The sequence below is a fragment of the Pristiophorus japonicus genome, chromosome 26 (genome assembly GCF_044704955.1).
Source record: "Pristiophorus japonicus isolate sPriJap1 chromosome 26, sPriJap1.hap1, whole genome shotgun sequence".
In the NCBI taxonomy this organism is placed as follows: Eukaryota; Metazoa; Chordata; class Chondrichthyes; family Pristiophoridae; genus Pristiophorus; species Pristiophorus japonicus.
This window is the reverse complement of record NC_092002.1, coordinates 14,715,477-14,739,595: the sequence shown is the minus strand read 5'-3', so window position 1 is coordinate 14,739,595 and position 24,119 is coordinate 14,715,477. Positions and strand designations below refer to the sequence as shown.

The following is a 24,119-nucleotide window of genomic DNA, read 5'->3' as shown; positions in this document are numbered from 1 at the left end:
ATAAATATACTGCGACACCAGTACCGGAAGCATCCAGTTTAGGATCAAATCGGGTCCTCGATTCGTCTGGGCTGTTAGATTGGCACACGCTATAGTGGATGGGTTACTGCGCACACTGGACTCTGCATGGCCACAGCCTGATGGATTTTTGTTCTGTTTCTTTAACGGCAGGTGGCTTTGTCTTCAAGCAATGGAAGGAGAAATTCTTCTTTTTGTCAATGAAGGGCTCGCTGGCAATCTGCCGCGACCAGGACTCGCTGCCCGAGGCTGAAATCCCGCTCCACACCAGCTGCAAGGCCATCGTCAAGGGTAGCCAGATCAGCGACCTGCCTCGGCTACCCCTGGGAGCGCAGGAAGACTGCTGCCTGGCCCTGATCCTCACGGAGGGCAAGCTGCTCCTGTTACTGGCAGCGGACAGTGAGGACTGCAGGTACGTTTACAGCTGGAGGTGGGGGGTGTGGGTGTGGGTGGGGGGGGGGCGGCAGGGGCAGGGGGTCCAACCTAAAGCCAGGGATCCGCCTGTGACCAAAGTTCCCTCTCATTTTTTTGGGGTGCGCGCGTCTCCTTTAAGGAGCCATTGTAAATATCGCACAGGCATGGTTTCCGCAATAAATTTACCTGGTGGTCCGAGAGTTTCGGCGGCTTGTGGTCCTGGCCCTCTGTGTGTAAGTCTGCGTGGAGACCCACATGTCTCAGGAGTGCAGGCGTTTCGCAAGCGTCCCTGGGATCACATGGGCCGGCCCAACCAATGAAAGTAGTGCGATCACCATTCAGACTTATGGTGAGTTCCGTTTTCACAGAGCTGCCATAAGTATGAATGGGAATCCCCCCAAAATCACAGAAACACAGAAAATACATTTTTAAAAACACATTTTCATATTTAAAAGTAATTAAAATGCCATTTAATTAAATATTTTAAACAAAAATGTATTTTTTTGAATTTTTAAAACATTTGTTTTAACGGGGCTAAAAATAAATTTACCTGAATGGACAGGGTTTTTAACGTATAAATAATTGATAAAATGTTATTTTTCTATTTTTAAAGACTCTTACACTGGAAAAAGCAGGCCTTACCAGGCTTTGCCAGGCGTAAGAATTTCACGGGCATTCGTTGGGCAGAAGTTAGGCAAATAGCCCGACTCTCCCCCCATGGAGGCCCTTTTCCCTCAGATTTGTCCGATCTGTCGACGCCCCACACAAGAGGATTGTTGACAGATCATTAGTTCCGGGTTTCTGCGCATTCGCAGCACGTGACTAGACCCGGAACGTGTGGGGCCTCGACGGACGCATGCGCACCTCATACACACCCGTAAATTCAGACCCCGCTGAGTTTTTTCCGCTGGGGTCTAAAACGGTGCAGTATTTGGTGGACTGTTTACAGAGGCTGTGCAGACCAGCTCCGTGTTATTCTGAGAGATGACAGAGAAAGGCAGATACTGGTCAAGGTCATCCTGATTTCTGAAGTGCCTTTAGTTCATGAAACAACGCCCTGCTTAGTGTGGAATGGAGACTCACCAGGCCAGGAAAGCTCTCCTGCTATCATCATCATAGGCAGTCCCTCGGAATCGAGGAAGAACATGCTTCCACTCTTAACATGAGTCCTTAGGTGACTGAACAGTCCAATACGAGAACCACAGTCCCTGTTACAGGTGGGACAGGCAGTGGTTGGAGGAAAGGGTGGGTGGGGAGTCTGGTTTGCCGCACGCTCCTTCCGCTGCCTGCATTTGATTTCTGCATGCTCTCGGCAACGAGACTCAAGGTGCTCAACGCCCTCCTGGATGCACTTCCTCCACTTAAGGCGGCCTTTGGCCAGGGACTCCCAAGTGTCAGTGGGGATGTTGCACTTTATCAGGGAGCTGTTATAATCCTCTGTAGATAGGGCCTTTGTAAGAGTGTGACATTTGGGCTTCATGACCCTGGGTAATGGAGTGGGTAAATAAGTACTTGTCAAGGGACCAACAACAACAACTTGCATTTATATAGCATCTTTAATGCAGCAAAATGGTCCCATGCACTTCACAGGGACGTGGATAAAATTTGATACCGATCCACATAAGGAAGCATTCAGACTGGTGACCAAAAGCTTTGTCAAAGGAGATGGGTTTTAAGGAGCGTCTTCAAGGAGGAGAGAGAGGGAGAGAGGCAGAGAGGTTTAGGGAGGGAGTTCCAGAGTTTGGGGCCCAGGCAGCTGAAGGCACGGCCACTAATGGCAGAACGATGAAAATCGGCTATGCACAAGAGGCCAGAATTGGAGGAGTGCGGGGATCTCGGAGGGTTGTGGGGATGGAGGGGGTTTTCAGTACTCAGTCACCGCCCTGTTGGAAAAGGTGCATGTGTGGACACTCGTCAAGGACCGGGTTGCGCTCAGTTATGTTGCCTTCCATGGCACTCCCGGTATCATCATGGTTGAAGAATGGCGACTTGGATGATGTACTGGAGGGCAAGTATTACATAATTGTAATTGTGGAGGCATACCACACAAGGGAGCAGCACATGCTGGAGCAGGAGAACAACGGCAGTGAAAAGGGACGTCACCAAGGTCCAGGTCGCTGATTGAAGCATGGGCAGGTACAGCAGGAGCAGCGAGATCGGGGCGAAGGAGCGGCGAGAGTTCGGGGCCTCGAAGAGGCGAGGGCCCAGGGGCAGCACGGGCCCAGCCCACACTGCGATATGTGTGCGCACTAGGTCCGTGCAGCAGAGCAGGTCTCCAGTCGTCTTGGTTAACCCTTGCCACTGGACCAAGACCTAGCTCTGTCAAGCCCACACGTTAAAAAAATCCACGCATAGGCATCTTCCACCCTTCAGGATGTAGTTCGGGATCTGGAATATTAAGTCCTTCATTGAAACACCTGTGAACTTCTTGACGTGGAAGCAAGTCATCCTCGACTCGAGGGACTGCGTATGATGATAATTACATAATATTTCCATCCCAGCTGGTTCATGCCGGTGCTTATGCTCCATCGACCCTCTTTCCACTCTTTTTCATCTAACCCCATCAACATATCCTTTTCCCTCAGGTACTTATATAGGTTCCCCTTAAATGTATCTATGCAAGTCGCCTCAGATACTCCTTGTGGCAGCAAGTTCCACATTCTAACCACTCCCTGGGTGAAGACGTTTTCCTGAATTCCCTATTGGATTTATTAGTGACTATCTTATATTCATGGCCCCTAGTTCTGGTCTTCTCCACAAGTGGAAACAGCTTCTCTACGTCTAACCCGATAACACGCTTTCATAATCTTAAAAACCTCTATCGGGTCACCCCTGAGTCATCTCTTTTCTAAGTAAAGAGTCGCAGCCTGTTCAGTCTTTCTTGATAGGTATGGCCTCTCAGTTCTGGTATCAGGCTTGTAAATCGTTTTTGCACCTTCCCCAGCGCCTATGTCTTATTTACAATATGGAGACCTGAACTGTCCAAGTGTGGTCTAACTAAGGTTCTACACAAGTTCAACATAACTTCTCTACAATTTAAATTCTATCGCTCTCGAAATGAACCCCAGTGCATTGTTTGCTTTTTTCATGGCCTTATTAACCTGTCGCTTCCTTTATTGATTTGTGTGTAGAAACATAGAAAATAGGTGCAGGAGTAGGCCATTCAGCCCTTTGAGCCTGCACCGTCATTCAATAAGATCATGGCTGATCATTCACCTCAGTACCCCTTTCCTGCTTTCTCTCCAGACCCCTTGATTCCTTTAGCTGTAAGGGTCATATCTAACTCCCTCTTGAATATATCCAATGAAACTGGCATCAACAACTCTCTGCGGCAGGGAATTCCACAGGTTAACAACTCTCTGAGTGAAGAAGTTTCTCCTCATCTCAGTCCTAAATGGCATACCCCTTATCCTTAAACTATGTCCCCTGGTTCTGGACTTCCCCAAAAGCGGGAACATTTTTCCTGCATCTAACCTGTCCAGTCCCATCAGAATTTTATATGTTTCTATGAGATCCCCTCTCATTCTTCTAACCTCCAGTGAATACAGGCCCAGTCGATCCCTGTACCCTGAGAACCCGCTGTTCCTCAACCCCATTTAGATACTTATTTTCCAAGGAGTAGGCAACCTCCTTATTCATCCTACCAAAATGTACCACCTCACACTTGTCTATATTGAAGTTCATTTGCCAATTACATGCCCATTCTACAAGTTTATTCCTGTCTTCCTGTATTTTGTTGCAGTCCTTCTCCGCACCAGCGACACTTCCCAAATAGGTGTCATCCGCAAATTCTGAAATAGTGCTTGCGATTACCGAGCCCAACTCATTGATATAAATGGTGACCACCAGTGATCCCAGCACCGATCCCTGTGGAACACCACCTCCCACCAATCTTCCCAATAAGCTGTGTGCGGTGCTCCAGAGAACCGACGCAGCCAGCTTGCTGGCTTTCCGATGCCCAAACCGCGCGTGCGCATTATTTTGAATGTACCGTGCGGCCCTTTAAAGGGGCCACATGATGCCAAAAATAATTACAGCCAACACTGTTGCCCACCTTTTTCCTGTCTGATCTAGAGGTGATCCAAAACTCGGCTGCCTGTGTCCTAACTCGCACCAAGTCCCGCTCACCCATCACCCACTGTGATCGCTGACCTAAATTGGCTCCCGGTTAAGCAACGCCTCGATTTCAAAATTCTCATCCTTGTTTTCAAATCCCTCCATGGCCCGCGCCCCCTCCCTATCTCTGTAATCTCCTCCAGCCCCACAATCCCCCCGAGATATCTGTGCTCCTCTAATTCTTCCCTCTTGATTATGATCACTCAACCATTGGTGGCCGTGCCTTCTGTTGCCTGGGCCCCGAGCTCTGGAACTCCCTGCCTAAACCTCTCTACCTCTCTTTCCTCCTTCAAGACGCTCCTTAAAACCTACCTCTTTGACCAAGCTTTTGGTCACCTGCGCTAATTTCTACTTATGCGGCTCGGTGTCAAATTTTTATCTCATAATACGTAATTTCACTATGTTACAGGCGCTATATAAATACAAGTTGTTGTTGTTGTCTGAGTAAAGAGCCTACCCTCAGTTCTCTGTTCTGTAGCCAGCTTGCTCTCCATTCTGCTACTTGCCCCCTGACTCCATCTGTTCTGTGAAAGTGACGCGATCAAATTCAATGCGGGGGAGGCAATTTTAACAAAACTTGCCGGACGGATTCCCACAGGATCGGGTGGAACGCCCCGCCAAATATTGTTCGTGATTGTCCTCAGCAGAGAGTGAAATCGGGTGGGTTGTGAAAGCAGCCCCCAATCCGTCAGATTCCCAACAAACGGGTTAGGTTTCCAATTCTGGGAACCTGTGGGGTGGTGGCGGGAAAAATAATGACCATAAAAGCTGGCAGATTGTCTTAAAACCCAACTAATGTCCTTCAGAGACGGGAACCTGCCATCCCTACCCGGTCTGGCTTACACTTTTCTCTATGGCGGGGGGGGAGCGTGGGGGAGCGGGGGGTCTTACCGCCACTTCTCGGGGCACCTAGGAATGGCCAATAAATGGAGCCCAGCCAGTGTCACACGCATCCCAAGCACAAATTTTAAAAAGACACCAACGGAACCATTCCTCCCAAACCTGCGACCTCTACCCCCTAGAAGGACAAGGGCAGCAGGCGCATGGGAACACCACCACCTCCACGTTCCTCTCCGAGTCACACACCATCCCGACTTGGAAATATATCGGCCATTCCTTCATCGTCGCTGGGTCTAAATCCTGGAACTCCCTCCCTAACAGCACTGTGGGAGCACCTTCACCACCACGGACTGCAGTGGTTCAAGAATGCGGCTCACCACCACCTTCTCAAGGGGCAATTGGGGATGGGCAATAAATGCTGGCCTTGCCAGCGACGCCCACATCCCGAGAATAATTTACAAAATACAAAATTTGGCAAATCAAACTGTTCTGAAGGTCACTGATTTTCTCTCACGTTGTTTATTTTGTCAGTTTGTTTAATACCCCAAGAATTGTGATGACATCAATCAGTTTCAATTTGAATTTTGGGATCCTGGAGTCTTGGAGCCAGTTTCCAGTGTTTACAGGGTTAAATCTGGCTTCTGCAAGCTTATGAAGACTGCATTTAACAGCACAAATCACTGGGAGCTGGCTCACAGATGCTGAATTTGGGAGGATAAGCATGGGAGAGATAATAGGAAATCAGATGGATGGGCCGTCAGAAAGTGTAAACAGGAAAGACACGTGTAGAGGAGGGATTTCACCTCAGAGTTGAGATGAAGAACTCGACAAGCCATTGGGCATCCTGGTTTGGGAAGAACCCTTATAGGTTATTATTTTACCCCACGCCCACCCCTAAAAAGAGAATAAAAGAGATATCTAAAGAGTTTTTCAGGGAAGACGGTGCAGAGAAGAGCTGTTCGTGCCACCAGCCGTCTGTCCGATCGGGATTGTACCAGCTACTTGTCATGGATGTATGTCTACTATGTGTATCCTGATTGTGTGTTGTGTTTGACTATATTTGAAATACGGCTCCCTTAATAAAATGCCTTATGACTCCTAAAACCTTTTGGGTAATCTGTGTGTGACATATGCTCCAAATCTTACACACCCTACCCTATTTTACCCTCCACTGAAGTCAATGGAGAGTAATATTGGGCGGGGTGTGAAATCGGCGTTCCACCTGATCCCATGGCTTATGTTAAAATTGCTCCCATTGAATTCCATCGCATCACTTGCCCTCCAGTCCATCAACTCCACTTCAATCTCTATAGTAACACGAGCCCATTCTAAGGACTGGAGGTAATCCAACAAAGGAAGGCCGCTGAGAGAAGCTGCAGTCTTTCTTTTGAGAGATCATCAGACTCAGCGTTCTTTCGTTCAACTGGGAGGGAGTGGCTGGGAGGGGCTCGTCAACTGTGCTTAGAATTACAGCAACGTCAACTTGCATTTATATAGCGCCTTTAACGTAGTAAAACATCCCAAAGGCGCTTCACAGCAGCGTCGTCAGACAGAAATTTGATACCGATTTCTGTCGGTGTCATAAGGAGATATCAGTGCAGGTGACCAAACAGCTTGGTTGAGGGAGGGAATTCCAGAGCTTAGTCCAGTTCAACATCTAATTGCCATTCTTCAATTCAATTATGAATTAATATAAAAAAGAAAAAAGAAAGACTTGCCTTTATATAGCGCCTTTCATGCCCACCGGACATCTCAAAGTGCTTTGCAGCCAATGAAGTACTTTTGGAGTGTAGTCGCTCTTGTTATGTGGGAAACTCGGCAGCCAATTTGCGCACAGCAAGCTCCCACACACAGCAATAGTGTGATAGTGATCCGATAATCTGTTTTTGTTATGTTGGTTGACGGATAAATATTGGCCCCAGGACACCGGGGATAACTCCCCTGCTCTTCTTCGAAATAGTGCCATGGGATATTTTATGGTCACCTGAGAGAGCAGATGGGGCCTCGGTTTAGCGTCTCATCCGAAAGACGGCACCTCCAACAGTACAGTGCTCCCTCAGTAGTGCACTGGGAGCGTCAGCCTAGATTTTTGTGCTCAAGTCCCTGGAGTGGGACTTGAACCCACAACCTTCTGACTCAGACGCGAGAGTGCTGCCCATTGAGCCACAGCTGACACCAATATAGATCCAATATAGAAGGCCTGAGAATCGAGGCTTGGAAGTTGATGCTATTCTCATGGTATGTGAGTCCCAGCCTGGAGCAGCTCAGTTCCCCAAGTTTAAGTTTCATGCAGCCAACTGCGTCCAAAATGTGAACCTGCTGGAATTGGTGAAGATTAGCTGCTGGGAGGACCCACCTTCATCGCATCTTCCAGCCTTATGGTCTTAGAAAGTCTCACCGCACTGCGTTTGGCTGGAAACATAAGAACAGAAGGAATAGGAGCAGGAGTCAGCCATTCGGCCCCTCGAGCCTGCTCAGCCATTTAATAAGATCATGGCTGATCTGCTACCTCAACACCACTTTCCTGCACTGTCCCCATATCCCTTGATTCTCTTAGTATCCAAAACTCTCAGGGTAGATGCTGAGAGGCTGTTTCCCCCCGGCTGGAGAGTCTAGAACCAGGGGGTCACAGTTTCCGAATAAGGGGTTCAGCCATTTAGGAATAAGATGAGGAGAAATGTTTTCACTCCGAGGGTGGTAAATCTCTGGAATTCCCTATCCCAGAGAGCTGTGGAGTTTCAGTCGTTGAGTATATTCAAGACCGAGAGTGATAGACTTTTGGATACTAAGGGAATCAAGGGATATGGGGACAGTGCAGGAAAGTGGAGTTGAGGTAGAAGATCAACCATGATCTCATTGAATGGTGGAGCAGGCTCGAGGGGCCCAATGATTGACTCTTGCTCCTAATTCTTATGTTCTTATGAAACTGGGATTCAAACTCAGAATTCCTAGTTGACAGAAAGAAAGAATTTGCATTTATATAGCAGCTTGTCACATCCGTCAGAAACTTCAGATACAACGAGTTACCACGCTGCCCGGGCATTTTATCATTTTCTTTGGTTTTACTTCTTTATTCGTTACACTTTACTTCCCTTTTCATTTCTCCCGAGAGCACCACCTCTTTGGGTCTTTGTGTGTCAGCTTGGGAAAGAGACCGTGGGTGGGTTATTAGGTCATGGCGGGGTGGGTGGAGGGGGGCCGGGGAGCATTACCAACTGACATTCGTAGTCAAATAGTTTCCAGCTGTCCGGGGGTGGGGGGAGTCATTGGATATCTAGTGAGGTTGAGTGGGTCATTTGTTTCTGCACAAAGATACTCGGGGGATGTCAATCCCACCAACGCTGCCAAATCGGAGATCAGACAACTCCGGACAACTTGCTTCTCATTTCATTCAGGTTCATTTTTTTTCCTCATTCCTTCAAAGTCCTCCGGACATTCTCCACTTAACCTCACCGAGCTGACAGTAGATAATAGTTATCATCATCATCGTCATCACAAGCGGTCCCTCGAACGAGGATGACTTGCTTCCACATGAGTTCACAGATGGTTCAATGAAGGACCCGATGTTCCAGTCCTGAACTCCAATTGAGGGGGTGGGAGATGCCTGTGCATAGATGTTTTTAATGTTTAGTGTCAATCGTGGCTCACATGGTAGTACTCTCCCCTCTGTGTATGGTTCAAGTCTCACTCCAGAGACTTGAGTGCATAATAGTCTGGGAAAATAGATTAAAGTGTGGGATGATTGATGAGAAGTGGCAGACATTTAAGGAAATATTTCATAACTCTCAACAAAAATATATCCCAATGAGAAGGAAAGACTGTAAGAGAAGGCTAACTAAGGAAATAAGGGATGGTATCACATTGAAAACAAGGGCATACAATGTGGCCAAGACTAGTGGCAGACCAGAGGATTGGGAAACCTTTGAAAGCCAGCAAAGAACAACTAAAAAAATAATAAAAAGAGGCAAGATAGATTATGAAAGTAAACTAGCACAGAATATAAAAACAGACAGTAAGAGTTTCTACAGGTACATAAAAAGGAAAAGAGTGGCTAAAGTAAATGTTGGTCCCCTAGAGGATGAGACTGGGGAATTAATAATGGGGAACAGGGAAATGGCAGAGACATTGAACAAATATTTTGTATCAGTCTTCACGGTAGAAGACATTAAAAACATCCCAACAGTGGATAATCAAGGGGTTATAGGGAGAGAGGAAGTTAATTCAATCATTATCACTAAAGAAGTAGTACTCAGTGAAATAATGGGATTAAAGGCAGACAAGTCCCCTGGACCTGATGGCTTACATCCTAGGGTCTTACAGGAAGTGGCTGCAGAGATAGTGGATGCATTGGTTGTAATCTACCAAAATTCCCTGAATTCTAATGAGGTCCCAGCGGATTGGAAAAGCGCAAATGTAACGCTCCTATTTAAAAAAGGAGGCAGACAGAAAGCAGGAAACTATAGACCAGTTAGCCTAACATCTGTCATTGGGAAAATGCTGGAGTCCATTATTAAGGAAGCATTAGCAGGACATTTGGAAAAACAGAATTCAAGCAGAGTCAACATGGTTTTATGAAAGAGAAATCATTATTTGACAAATTTGCTGGAGTTCTTTGAGGATGTAATGAGCAGGGTGGATAAAGGGGAACCAGTGGATGTGGTGTATTTGGATTTCCAGAAGTCATTCGATAAGGTGCCACATAAAAGGTTACTGCACAAGATAAATTTTACGGGGTTGGGGGTAATATATTAGCTAGAGGATTGCCTAACTAACAGAAAACAGAGAGTCGGGTCATTTTCCGGTTGGCAAACAGTAACTAGTGGGATGCTGCAGGGATCAGTGCTGGGGCCTCAACTATTTACAATCTATATTAATGACTTGTATGAAGGGACCGAGTGTAATGTAGCCAAGTTTGCTGATGATACAAAGATGGGAGGGAAAGCAAATTGTGAGGAGGACACAAAAAATCTACAAAGTGAGTGGGCAGAATTTGGCAGATGGAGTATAATGTGGGAAAATGTGAGGTTATCTACTTTGGCACAAAAAATAGAAAAGCAAATTATAATTTAAATGGAGAAAAATTGCAAAGTGCCTCAGTACAGAGGGATCTGCGGGTCCTTGTGCATGAAATACAAAAAGTGAGTATGCAGGTACAACAAGTAATCAGGAAGGCAAATGGAATGTTGGCCTTTATTGCAAGGGGGATAGAGTATAAAAGCAGAGAAGTCCTGCTACAACTGTACAGGGTATTGGCTGTTCAGAGAAGGTTCACTAGGTTGATTCCGGAGATGAGGGGGTTGACTTATGAAGATAGATTGAGTAGGTTGGGCCTATATTCATTGGAGTTCAGAAGAATGAGAGGTGATCTTATCGAAACATATAAGATAATGAGGGGGCTCGACAAGGTGGATGCAGAGAGGATATTTCCACTCATTGGGAAACTAAAACTAGGGGACATAGTCTCAGAATAAAGGGCCGCCCATTTAAAACTGAGGAGAAATTTCTTCTCTCAGAGGGCTGTAAATGTGGAATTTTCTACCCCAGAGAGCTGTGGAGGCTAGCTCTTTGAATATATTTAAGGCGGAGATAGACAGATTTTTGAGCGATAAGGGAATAAAGGGTCATGGGGAGCGGGCAGGGAAGTGGAGCTGAGTCCATGATCAGATCAGCCATGATATTATTGAATGGTGGAGCAGACTCAAGGGGCCAAATGGCCGACTCCTGCTGCTATTTCTTATGTTCTTATGTTCATAATCCAGCCTGACACTCCCAGTGCAGTATTGAGGGAGCGCTGCACTGTCGGAGGTGCCGTCTTTTGGATGAGACGTTAAACCGAGGTCCCGTCTGCCCTCTCAGGTGGCCAGTATTTCGAAGAAGAGCGGGGGAGTTCTCTTGGTGTCCTGGCCAATGTTTATCTGTAAGAAGAATAAGGAAGTTCTCCCCCAGTGCTCTGGACACTATTTCTCCCTCAATCAACACCTTCGAGAACAGATTATCTGGTCATTATCGCATCGCTGTTTGTGGGAGCTTGCTGTGCATAAATTAGCTGCCGCGTTTCCTACATTACAACAGTGACTACACTTCAAAAGTACTTCATTGGCTGTAAAGTGCTTTAGGACATCCTGAGGAATATATAAATGCAAGTTTTTTATTTCTTCCACTAGGTATGGCAGAAATTGGGCAGGACCAGTTAGCTACATCAGATGAATCAGTTGCAGGCCCATCTCAGGAACCAGCACAGGAAGGTACAGGGCCACCTGAATGCCAAAGGGCACTCACCCAGCGCATTTGCTCCTTCCACGGGGGGAATCACTTCGGAGATGTCATAGGTTAAGGGTTAAAGAACACGCACAGCTCATCAGCACCAGGGGGCAGCAATGTGGGAAAGCTCACTGACATTGCTCACATAAATGTACGGTAATAACGTGATTGCACTGTATTCGAGCTTTGTCTCGAAGGTTTCATTATGATTAGAGGCGGATTGTGGCCTGGAATTTCCAATGTTAATGCCAATCTTCGCATTGGCAAGTCACACCGAAATTTCCTGAGAAGCCCAGACATCGAAACGCAATAACCAACGTGAAACAAGTGGTAATCAGCGTAAACAATTGCTGGCTGAGGAACCCGTCATACTTGCACCATACTCGTCTTTTAAATCCCACTTTACACATGAACATTAAAGTTTACATGGGATATACAGTTCAGAAACAGGCCATTGGGCCCAAACAGTACATGCTGGTGTATCAGTAAAAGTAAGTGGTCGGAGATTCAGAGGGGAAATTCTGTCACCCAGAGGGTGGTAGGGGTCTTAACTCACTGCCTGAAAGGGTGGTAGAGGTTGAAACCCTCATCACATTTAAAAAGTACCTGGATATGCAATGGAAGTGCCGTAATCTACAGGTTACATAAAGTGCAACATCCCCACCGACACCTGGGAGTCCCCAGCCAAAGACCACCCTAAGTGGAGGAAGTGCATCCAGGAGGGCGCTGAGCACCTCGAGTCTCATCTCTGAGAGCATGCAGAAATCAAGCAGAAGGAGCTTGCGGCAAACCAGTCCCACCCACCCCTTCCCTCAACGACTATCTGTGCCACCTGTGACCGGGACTGTGGTTCTCTAATTGGTCTGTTTAGCCATCGAAGAACTAATTATTACAGAAGAAGCAAGTCTTCCTCAATTCCAAGGGACTGCCTATGATGATGATGAACCTACAGGGCTACGGACCAAGAGTTGGAAAGTAAGATTAGGCTGGGGGTAGCACTTTGTCGGCCGGCACGGACACGATAGGTGAATGGTCTCCTTCCATGCTGCAAATTTCTATGATTGTATCACGAAGTAATCCAAACATTATTATTGTGGGCCCATGTGAGTCCCATCATTTACCCCTGTACTTTCTGGTCCCAGTGAACTTGGGCAGCCCAGTCACACTGCCTCAATGGTGGCCTCTCTGTGTAGGGAAGTATCTGAAACTGTGTTTAAGCTTCCTGTAAGCCCACAAACCACTGACCCATTGCACAAAAGGACCCTTTCATGCTATCTTCTCTTAGGCGGCCCCTCGTATCGAGGATGATTTGCTTCCACGCCAAAAAGGGATGTGTTCAATGAGTTCACAGGTGTTTCAATGAAGGACCTAATATTCCAGATCCCGAACTGAATATTGAAGGGTGGAAGATGCCTGTGCGTGAATTTTTTTAACGTGTGGTGGCCGTTGCACACCAGCCACCACACGGGGCTTGACAGAGCTAGGTCTTGGTCCAGTGGCAAGGGTTAACCATGATGACTGGAGACCAGCTCTGCTGTAAGGACCTAGTGCGCACACACATCGCAGTGTGGGCTGGTCCGTGCAGCAGAACTGGGTCCTAGGCTCTTCTGGGCCCCGAACTCACACCTCTCTGACATTAACTCTTTTGTCTGTTCTCTCAATGCAGCCACTGGTTGAAGATGCTTAGGAAGATGAAAGAGGTAAGATCTTTTGTTCATCTATCTTCATCCGCATCCATAGTTCAGGGCAGAAAGCCAAGCCACTTGTACACCGATGTCACCTATTAGATGGTTGAGATTGTAGGTCGGATGTCCAGAAACCTTCTAAAATACAAAGCAAACAACAAAAGTCCAATTGTTCGAAATTTAGAACCAATTTTTCCATTACTACTGTGTCTTCTGAAGTTGAGGCAGTAGTTATTAAAAGCTTTAGGGCTGGATTTTCTGGTGATGCCCGCCTCTGTTTTGGCCCCGGAGAGGCAACAATGGCGGCGGTGAGGTCTTCCTGGCGGGCGGCCAGCCTCCAGCGCCCCGACGGAGTTTTCGGGGCCGGTTTTGGCGGAGGCGCGGAGCATTACCGCCCGGGAGAGGCGATCCGAGCCGGTGTGTAACGCCCCCTGGTTGCGACACCGGCTCGATTTCTGACTCCCGCCCGACCCGTACGCCCCGCAGCGCCCCCTGCTGGGACCATCTGTGAAAGCGGGCAGTCCGACCTGTAGCGGCCGCAGTGAGGTCAGTAACGTCCACCTTCGGCAAGTGTGATTGGTTTTGCTTTTATTTTTGCGATTTATGTTGTGGTGGCGTGAGCTATGAATTGGGAACGTTTTGTGGGTTTTCTTTCTCCCCAGGCCTCTCTTAGAGCAATCCTGGGCCAGTTGTTTAACTCGGGACTTTCGCAATGGTCAGCCGGCCTAGCGCCCTGAGAGAGGTGTATAATGCCTCCCTTAGCGCTCCGCCCCACACTCAGGGCCCAGCCACCCAATTTTGCTGACTGAGGCGCAAACTGTTCCCGGGCGCAAACTTTACCGCCCCGAAATCAGAAAGGCCGAAAATCCAGCCTTTAAGGTTTCCAAGGAACTTAAAATGATCAGAAATGAAAATGTCAGTATTTAAGCCACAAACACCCTGTTCCCACCCTCTAACCCCCCCGCATCCCCCATCCTATCCTATCCGGTCTCCTCTTCTGTCTTGGCAACCCTAGTTGCTTTGGATCTCAGACCCTAGGCAGGTCTGATAGAATCGCTGTGGTGATAAACAGGCCTAAACCTGAGGTTTGCGGCTTGGCTTGGGTAGATTTGCGGGGCTGAGTGAAATCCTGCCGGCACCAAAGTTGGGCTTGGAGAGGCTTATATTTTGGTCTACTGGCGACTGAGAATCTTGGAGCTGAACCTCGTGCCCTTTAATGATGCGTTTTCCCCACATGATGGTTTTGGATTGGCCATGGAATTGTACATAATAAGAACATAAGAAACAAGAGCAGGAGTAGGCCATACGGCCCCTCGAGCCTGCTCCACCATTCAATAAAATCTTGGCTGATCTGATCATGGACTCAGCTCCACTTCCCCGACCGCTCCCCATAACCCCTTATCCCCTTATCATTTAAGAAACTGTCTATTTCTGTCTTAATGTCCCAGCTTCCACAGCTCTTTTTGTAGACAGTGATTGGCCAAGAGTTTGCCGAACATTAACAGTGCTTTCTCGCCTCTGATTCGGAAGGTTGTGGGTTCAAGTCCCACTCCAGAGACTTGAGCACATAAATCTAGGCTGACGCTCCCAGTGTGGAGAAAGCACCACACTGTCGGAGGTGAGACGTTAAACCGAGGCCCCGTCTGCTCTCTCAGGCGGATGTAAACGATCCCATGGCACTATTTCGAAGAAGAGCAAGGGAGTTATCCCCAGTGTGTTGGTCAATATTTATCCCTCAATCAACTTAACAAAAACAGATTATCTGGTCATTGTCACATTACTGTTTGTGGGAGCTTGCTGTGTGCAAATTGGTTGCCGCGTTTCCCACATTACAACAATTACTACATTCCAAAAGTAAATAATCGGCTGTAAAGCGCTTTGAGACATCAGGTGGTCGTGAAAGGCGCTATATAAATGCAAGTCTTTGTTTTTTTCTCATACGAACACAAGAATATTTACGAGCAGGCAAAGGCTGACAGTCCCAATAAGCCTGGCACTTTCTCACACACCAACCCCACCTGCCCACTAAGCCTCTTAATCCCTGTCCTCATAAGTGACTCATCTAACTGTCTGGAAACCATTTATAATCACTGCTTCATTGTCCTTCCCTGCTAATCTGTTCCTCAGATCTAATACCCTTTGGGTGAAAAAGATCTGCCTGTTTTATATCTGACTTTTTCATTTTGACTCAAATCTCCTGAGATTTGAGCCGATCACAAAAGTGAGCAATTTGCCTGTCAATGAGATTAGTGAAAAGAGGCAAAGAATCAATCATAGAATCAGAGACTGATACAGCACAGAAGGAGGCCATTCAGCCCATCGTGTCTGTGCCGGCTCTTTGAAAGAGCTATACAATTACATAGAAACATAGAAACATAGGGCCCAAGTTTCGGCCTCAGTTGCTCCTGATTTTTTTGAGCAACTGGTTTAGAATGGAGTATCTTAGAAATTCAAATTCTCGGCATTTAGTTCGCTCCAGTTCTAGTCAGTTAGAACAGTTTCACTTTGGAACAGAATTTTTTTTTAAAAAGGGGGCATGTCCGGCCACTTACGCCTGTTTTCAAAGTTTCAAACTAACTTAGAATGGAGTAAGTGAAGATTTATGTACGCTCGAAAAAACCTTGTCTACACTTTAGAAAATCAGGCGTAGGTTACAAATCAGGCGTAGGGAATGGGGGGGGGGGGTTTAAAGGGAAGTTTACAAACATTAAACACTTCAGTTTTACAAATAAAGAGCCATCATCAATAATAAATGATAAAAACATCAATAAATCAACAAATAAATCAATCAAAAAAAATTAATAAGAAATATATATTTTTTTTTAAATCAATAAATAAAACATTTTCTACTTACCGACTGCAGCACCAGGACCCCTCCAACAGCGTGCTGGGATGCCCCCACCCCAGTGTGGCTCTGTCAGTGTCTCTATCTCTCTGTCTGTCTGTCTGTGTGTGTCTCTCACTCTCTGTCTGTCAGTGTCTGTGTTTCTGACAGCGAAGGGAGGGGGAGAAGGAGGGTAAAGGGACAGAGGGGAGGGAAGGGGGAGGGATGGGGAGGGAGGGAAGGGTGAGGGATACGGGAAAGGGGGGGGAGAGGAGAAGGAGAAGGAGGGGGGAGAGGAGAAGGGGAAAGGGGGGGAGAGGAGAAGGGGGGAAAGGAGAGAAGGGGGGAAAGGAGAGAAGGGGGGGAAAGTAGAGAAGGGGGAAAAAGGAGAGAAGGGAGGGAAAGGAGGAGAAGGTGGGGAAAGGAGAAGGGGGGGCCGGGCCGGCCTTCGGGCAGGGCCCGTCCCCAGCACCAGATTTACAGGTAGGTGGCATTGGGTCGGGTCGAGTCCGGGGTCGGGAGCGCGGGTCGGATCGGGGGGGGGGTGGAGGGAGGTCGGTTCGGTTCGGGTCGGAGGGAGGGAGGGAGGGAGGGAGAAGGAGGTCAGGTCGGGTGGGGGGGGGGGAGCGCGGGTCGGGTCCGGGGTCGGGGCGGGGGGAAGCGGGAGTCTGGTCGGGGTCGGGTCGGGTCAGGGGGCGGGCGGGGGGGGGTTGGGGAAGCGGGAGTCGGGTCGGTGTCGGGGTCGGGTCCGGTCCGGGGGTGGGGGGGGGGGCGAACCGGGAGTCGAGTCGGGTCGGGAGGAAGCAGGAGCTGGGCATGGGAGGCAGCCTTATGCACGCAGCCCCAGTGAGGCCATTCGGCCAGGGCTAGGGGCTGCGTGCTTCAGGCCCCTCCCACACAGTTTTGGGCGCCTGGAGCTACTGCACATGCGCGCCCACTGTAGCGCGCACGTGCAGAGGTCCCGGCACTGTTTTCAGCGCAGGGACCTAGCTCTGCCCCCAACTGCTCGTGCTGCGCCGCGCCTGACTCCAGAGGGCCTGCAGGGAGCCGGAAAATCTAAGTTTTTTTTAGGCGCACTTTGTGACGCGAAAAACGGGCATCCAGGTCAGGGCTGCGCCGTTCTAGGCGCGGCCCGAAACTTGGGCCCATAGAAAATAGGTGCAGGAGTAGGCCATTCGGCCCTTCGAGCCTGCACCACCATTCAATATGATCATGGCTGATCATTCACCTCAGTAACCCACTCCGACCTTCTCTCCATACCTCTTGATCCCTTTAGCCGTAAACCCCCTTTTGAATATATCTAACGAACTGGCCTCAACAACTTTCTGTGGTAGAGAATTCCACAGGTTCACAACTCTCTGAGTGAAGAAGTTTCTCCTCATCTCGGTTCTAAATGGCTTACCCGTTATCCTTAGACTGTGACCCCTGGTTCTGGACTTCCCCAACATCAGGAACATTCTTCCTGCATCTAACCTGTCCAGTCCCGTCAGAATTTTAGGTGTTTCTATGAGATCCCTCTCATTCTTCTAAATTACATTGAATATAAGCCACGTCGATCCAGTTTTTCTTCATATGTCAGTCCTGTCATCCCGGGCATCAGTCTGGTGAACCTTCGCTGCATTCCCTCAATAGCAAGAATGTCCTTCCTCAGATTAGGATACCCCAGATTAGTCCCACTCCCCCTGCTCTTTACCCATAGGGCGTGGCCCTGGACAACGTGGACCACTTTCCATACCTCGGGAGCCTATTATTAGCAAGGACAGACATCGACGACAAGGTTCAACACCACCTCCAGTGCGCCAGTGCAGCTTTCGGTTGTTGTGTATCTGTAAAGCATGCACTCCCATGTTCCACCACCAAGGAGCTCATCCCCTGAAGTCCCAAGGGATCCCAGCATCCGTTGAGAGCACTGTATAAAAGCCGGCCCCTAAGGCCTGTTCCTCACCCTGGAGTGTCTTTTTAAAGACTGAGGTCACTGTTACTTTAACCTCCCTGTGTGCAGCCTCATCTGTGTTAGGAACATAATAACTGGCGACGAGAATACGAATCCAACACAAAGATGAGCAAACTGGGCATCCTGGAGAAGTTCTCGGAGGGTGAGGACTGGGAAGACTATGTCGAACAGCTAGACCAGTACTTTGTAGCCAATGAGCTGGACGGAGAAGGAAGCGCTGCAAAAAGGAGAGCGGTCCTCCTCACAGTCTGCGGGGCACCGACCTATAGCCTCATAAAACCCAATGATAAGTCATATGAGGAGCTGTGTACACTGGTTCAGGAGCATCTTAACCCGAGGGAGAGCGTGCTGATGGCGAGGTATCGGTTCTACACGTGCCAGCGATCTGAAGGTCAGGAAGTAGCGAGCTACGTCACCGAGCTAAGGCGACTTGCAGGACAATGTGAGTTTGATGGCTACCTGGAGCAAATGCTCAGAGACTTTTTTGTACTGGGTATTGGCCACGAGACCATCCTACGAAAACTTTTGACTGTAGACATCGACCCTCAGTAAGGCCATTGCGATAGCAGACCATTTATGTCCACCACTGATAACACCAAACAAATCTCTCGGCACACAAGTGCTAGCAATGTTCATAAATTAACTGGAACTGTGTTTGCGAGCAGAAATGTACAGGGCAGAACCCATGAGTCTGCAACTGCCAGCAGGCCTCAGGTGATACAGATGACTCAGAGTCCCCAACAAAGGATGAATTCAAGGCAATTCACACCTTGTTGGCATTGTGGAGGCTTCCATTCAGCCTATTCATGCCGCTTTAAAGGATATGTATGCAAGAGTTGTGGAACAATGGGGCACCTCCAACGAGCTTGCAGATGAGCTGCAAGCTCTGCAAAACCTGCTAACCACCACGTGACAGAGGAAGATCGGACTATGGTGGATCAAAGCAATTTCAAACCTCAGAGAGGAGGCAAATGCTGAACTACACGGGGTGGACACATTTTCGACGAAATGTCCACCTATAATGTTAAACGTAAAATTGAATGGCTTACCTGTAGCCATGGAACTGGACACTGGCGCTAGCCAATCCATCATGAGTAAAAAGATGTTTGCGAGACTGTGGTACAACAAGGCATTCAGACCAGCCCTGAGCCCCATCTACATGAAACTGAGAACGTACACAAAAGAGCTTATCACTGTCCTGGGCAGTGCCATGGTCAAGGTCACCTACAAGGGCACGGTGCATGAACTGCCACTTTGGATTGTCTCGGGCGATGGCCCCACACTGCTTGGAAGGAGCTGGCTGGGCAAAATCCGCAGGAACTGGGATGACATCCAAGCGCTATCATATGTCGATGAGGCCTCATGTACCCAGGTTCTCAACAAATTTTCTTCCCTGTTTGAGCCAGGCATTGGAAACTTTTCCAGGGCGAAGGTGCGGATCCACTTGGTCCCAGAGGCATGACCCATTCACCACAAGGCGCGAGCGGTACCTCACATGATGAGGGAGAGAGTGGAAATCGAGCTGGACAGGCTGAATTGTGAGGGCATCATCTCCCCAGTGGAATTCAGTGAGTGGGCCAGTCCGATTGTTCCAGTACTCAAAAGTGATGGCACGGTCAGGATTTGCGGCGATTATAAAGTAATTATTAATCATTTCTCCGTACAGGACCAATACCCGCTACCTAAGGCAGATGACCTATTCGCGACGCTGGCAGGAGGCAAGACGTTCACCAAGCTCGACCTGACTTCGACCTGACATGACGCAGGAGCTGGAGGAGTCTTCGAAAGGCCACACCTGCATCAACACGCACAAGGGACTGTTCATCTACAACAGATGCCCGTTTGAAATTCGGTCGGCTGCAGCGATCTTCCAGAGAAACATGGAGAGCCTACTCAAGTCGGTACCACACACGGTGGTCTTTCAGGACGACATATTGGTCACGGGTCGGGACACCGCCGAGCACCTACAAAACCTGGAGGAGGTCCTCCAGCGACTGGATCGCGTAGGGCTGCGGCTGAAGAGGTCGAAATGCGTCTTCATGGCAACAGAAGTGGAGTTTTTGGGGAGAAAGATCGCGGCAGATGGCATTCGGCCCACAGACGCCAAGACAGAGGCGATCAGGAACGCGCCCAGGCCACAGAATGTCACGGAGCTGCGGTCGTTCCTGGGACTCTTCAACTATTTTGGTAACTTCCTACCGGGGTTAAGCACCCTCTTAGAGCCCCTACATGTGGTAATGTGCAAAGATGAGAACTGGGTATGGAGGGAAAAAAAACAAGTAATTGCTTTTGAGAAAGCCAGAAACATTTTATGCTCCAATAAGCTGCTTGTATTGTATAACCCGTGTAAAAGACTTGTGCTAGCATCATTGTACGGAGTCGGGTGTGTATTACAACAAGCTAACGTTGTGGGGAAGTTGCAACCTGTCGCCTATGCTTCCAGGAGCTTGTCTAAGGCCGAGCGAGCCTATAGCATGCTTGAGAAAGAGGCATTAGCCTGTGTGTTCGGGGTAAAGAAAATGCATCAGGACCTGTTTGGCCTCAAATTTGAGCTGGAAACGAATCACAAGCCCCTCACATCCCTGTTCGCTGAACAGAAGGGGATAAATACTAATGCCTCAGCCCGCATACAAAGGTGGGCACTCGCGCTATTAGCGAATAACTATACCATCCGCCACTGGCCAGGCACCGAGAACTGTGCGGATGCTCTCAGTCGGCTACCATTGCCCACCACGGGGGTGGAAATGGCGCAGCCTGCAAACTTGTTGATGGTGGCGCAGCCCGCAGACTTGTTGATGGTCATGGAAGCGTTTGAAAATGATAAATCACCTGTCACAGCCCGCCAGCTTAGGACTTGGACCAGCCAAGATCCTCTGCTGCTCCGAGTAAAAAACTGTGTACTGCATAGGAGCTGGGTCAGCATCCCCGTTGAAATGCAAAAGCCAATCAAGCCGTTCCAGCAGCGAAAGGACGAGCTGTCCATTCAGGCAGACTGCCTGTTGTGGGGTAACCGCGTAGTGCTACCAAAAAGGGCAGGGAGACGTTCATCTCGGATCTCCACAGCACACACCCGGTATAGTAATGATGAAAGCGATAGCCATATCCCACGTGTGGTGGCCTGGTATCGACTCTGACTTAGAGTCCTGTGTATGGCAATGCAGCGTATGTGCTCAGTTGAGCAATGTGCCCAGAGAGGCACCACTAAGTTTGTGGTCCTGGCCCTCCAGACCATGGTCGAGGATCCATGTCGACTACGCGGGCTCATTTCTCAGTAAAAGGTTCCTGGTGGTGGTGGATGCTTTTTCAAAATGGATTGAATGTGAAATAATGTCGGGAAGCACCGCCACCGCCACCATTGAAAGCCTGAGGGCCATGTTTGCCACCCAAGGCCTGCCTGACATACTGGTCAGTGACAACGGGCCATGTTTCACCAGTTCCAAATTTAAAGAATTCATGACCCGCAATGGGATCAAACATGTCACCTCGGCCCCGTTTAAACCAGCCTCCAATGGGCAGGCAGAGCGGGCAGTACAAACAATCAAACAGAGCCTCAAACGAGTCACAGAAGGCTCACTCCAAATCCGCCTGTCCTGAGTACTGCTCAGCTACCGCACGAGACCCCACTCGCTCACAGGGGTGCCCCCGGCTGAGCTATTCATGAAAAGGACACTTAAAACCAGACTCTCGCTGGTTCACCCCAAACTGCATGATCAGGTAGAGAGCCGGCGGCAGCAACAAAATGTAAACGATGGTCGCGCCACTGTGTCACGGGAAATTGATCTGAATGACCCTGTGTATGTGCTAAACCATGGACATGGTCCCAAGTAGATCGCGGGCACGGTGATAGCTAAAGAAGGGAATAGGGTGTTTGTAGTCAAACTAGACAATGGACAAATTTGCAGAAAGCACCTGGACCAAACGAGGCTGCAGTTCACAGGCTGCCCTGAACAACCCACAGCAGACATCACCTTTTTCGAGCGCTCAACACACACCCAAAAGATCAACGACACCACCCGGGACCAGGAAATTGAACCCATCACGCCCAACAGCCCAGCAAGGACAGGCTCACCTAGCAGCCCTGCAGGGCCAACAACACGCCAGCCCAGCGAGGGCACAGCCAACACACCAGAACAGACATTTGTACCGAGCCGGTCCACCAGGGAAAGAAAGGCTCCCGACTGCCTCACCTTGTAAATAGTTTTCACTTTGACTTTGGCGGGGGGGGGGGGAGTGATGTTGTGTATCTATAAAGCATGAACTCCCATGTTCCGCCACCAGGGAGATCATCCCCTGAAGTCCCAAGGGATCCCAGCATCCCTTGGGAGCACTGTATTTAAGCCAGCCCCTAAGGCCTGTTCCTCACTCTGGAGTGTCTTATTAAAGACTGAGGACACTGTTACTTTAACCTCCCTGTGTGCAGCCTCATCTGTGTTCGGAACACAATATCGGTCACCTGAGGAAGAGAGTGTTCGAAGATCAGGCCCTCAAATCTGGCACCAAGCTCATTGTCTACAGGACTGTAGTGATACCCGTCCTCCTGTATGGCTCAGAGACCTGGACCGTATACAGTAGACACCTCAAATCGCTGGAGAAATACCACCAACGATGTCTCCGCAAGATCTTGCAAATCACCAGGGAGGACAGATGCACCAATGTCAGTGTTCTTGATCAGGCCAACATCCCCTGCATCGAAGCACTGACCACACTCAACCAGCTCCGCTGGGCGAGCCACATTGTTCACATGCCCGACACGAGACTCCCAAAGCAAATGCTCTACTCGGAACTCCTACACGGCAAGCAAGCCCCAGGTGAGCAGAGAAAACATTTCAAGGACATCCTCAAAGCCTCCTTGATAAAGTGCAACATCCCCACCAACACCTGGGAGTCCCTGGCCAAAGATCGCCCTAAGTGGAGGAAGAGCATCCAGGAGGGCGCTGAGCACCTCGAGTCTCGTCACCGAGAGCATGCAGAAAGCAAGCACAGGCAGCGGAAGGAGCGTGCGGCAAACCAGTCCCACCCACCCTTTCCCTCAACCACTGTCTGTCCCACCTGTGATAGAGACGCTAATTCCCGTATTGGACTGTTCAGTCACCTGAGAACTCACTTTTGGAGTGGAGCAAGTCTTCCTTGATTTTGATGGACTGCCAATGATAGCCTTGTAAAAATATTTTCCCTCCAATTACTTATCCAATTATCTTTTGAAAGTTACAATTGAATCTGCCTCCACTACCCCTTCAGGCAGCGCATTCCAGATCACAACAACTCACTGTGTAAAAAAATGTTTCCTCTTGTCACCTCTGGTTCTTATGTCAATTACCTTAAATCTCTGTCCTCTGGTTACCAACCTTTCTGCGTCTGGAAACATTTTCTTCTTATTTACTCTATCAAAACCCTTCATGATAGCCCACACTCCCTTCCGAATCCTGTTGAAGTCCAGCTGTGGGTATATATTCTGCCAGAACTCTTGACCAGCAGGTGTCTTAAATCTCCATTCTCTAAATACCCCATAGAATTCTCCAGTATTACAGTTGTCAACGTGGACCAACTCCTCCCCTTTCTCCAGCAGAAAGCTTGGAAAAGAGGGACACATTATACCTCCTTTGGAGCTTTGCACATTTATTTCTTCCATCCAATCTTGTGGCATTGCCCTCACAATCTTCTCACACATGATCAGAATTGCTTTTTCCTCCACCTGCTGATCCTCTTCCCAAACCATGTCCCTCACTACCGCTTCCGGCAACCAACCTGGAATTACCTCATATAATACATCTTTCACATATATAATACCAGCTTTTATAAAATATTGCCTTCAATGTTGACCCACCTGTTCAAAAATAATAGCTGTTCTAAAAATTCCTCAGCACCTTTGGGCATAAGCTGCACACTTTTAAAAAATTGGACCCAAATCTCTTCAACCCCCTTATAAAACCAAGGGAGAGGTTTAATCGATTTCAAAAATATATTATTGTATTCCATATAAAACATCCCCTGTCCTCCCATCCCACTT

The 24,119-nt window shown here is 48.6% G+C and overlaps 1 protein-coding gene and 1 long non-coding RNA gene across 4 annotated transcripts in view; one reads left to right on the top strand and one right to left on the bottom strand.

Moving 5' to 3' along the window:
- The window catches only part of LOC139239094 (uncharacterized), a 31,210-nt gene extending 30,021 nt beyond the window's left edge, over window positions 1–1,189 (bottom strand). Inside the window, exon 1 of the long non-coding RNA XR_011588600.1 lies at window positions 1,075–1,189. This is a non-coding gene — a long non-coding RNA (uncharacterized lncRNA). The remainder of the gene's footprint in view (window positions 1–1,074) is intronic.
- LOC139239093 (uncharacterized) overlaps window positions 1–24,119 on the top strand; it is a 69,788-nt gene that overhangs the window by 24,836 nt on the left and 20,833 nt on the right. For 2 of the 3 annotated variants that reach the window (XM_070867614.1, XM_070867615.1), the window contains exon 2: window positions 172–430. In XM_070867614.1, the coding sequence (XP_070723715.1) occupies window positions 172–430 (259 nt within the window). Of the gene's footprint in view, window positions 1–171; window positions 431–13,316; window positions 13,350–24,119 lie in introns of those variants that run through there. The other variant, XM_070867616.1, reaches the window with a different exon arrangement.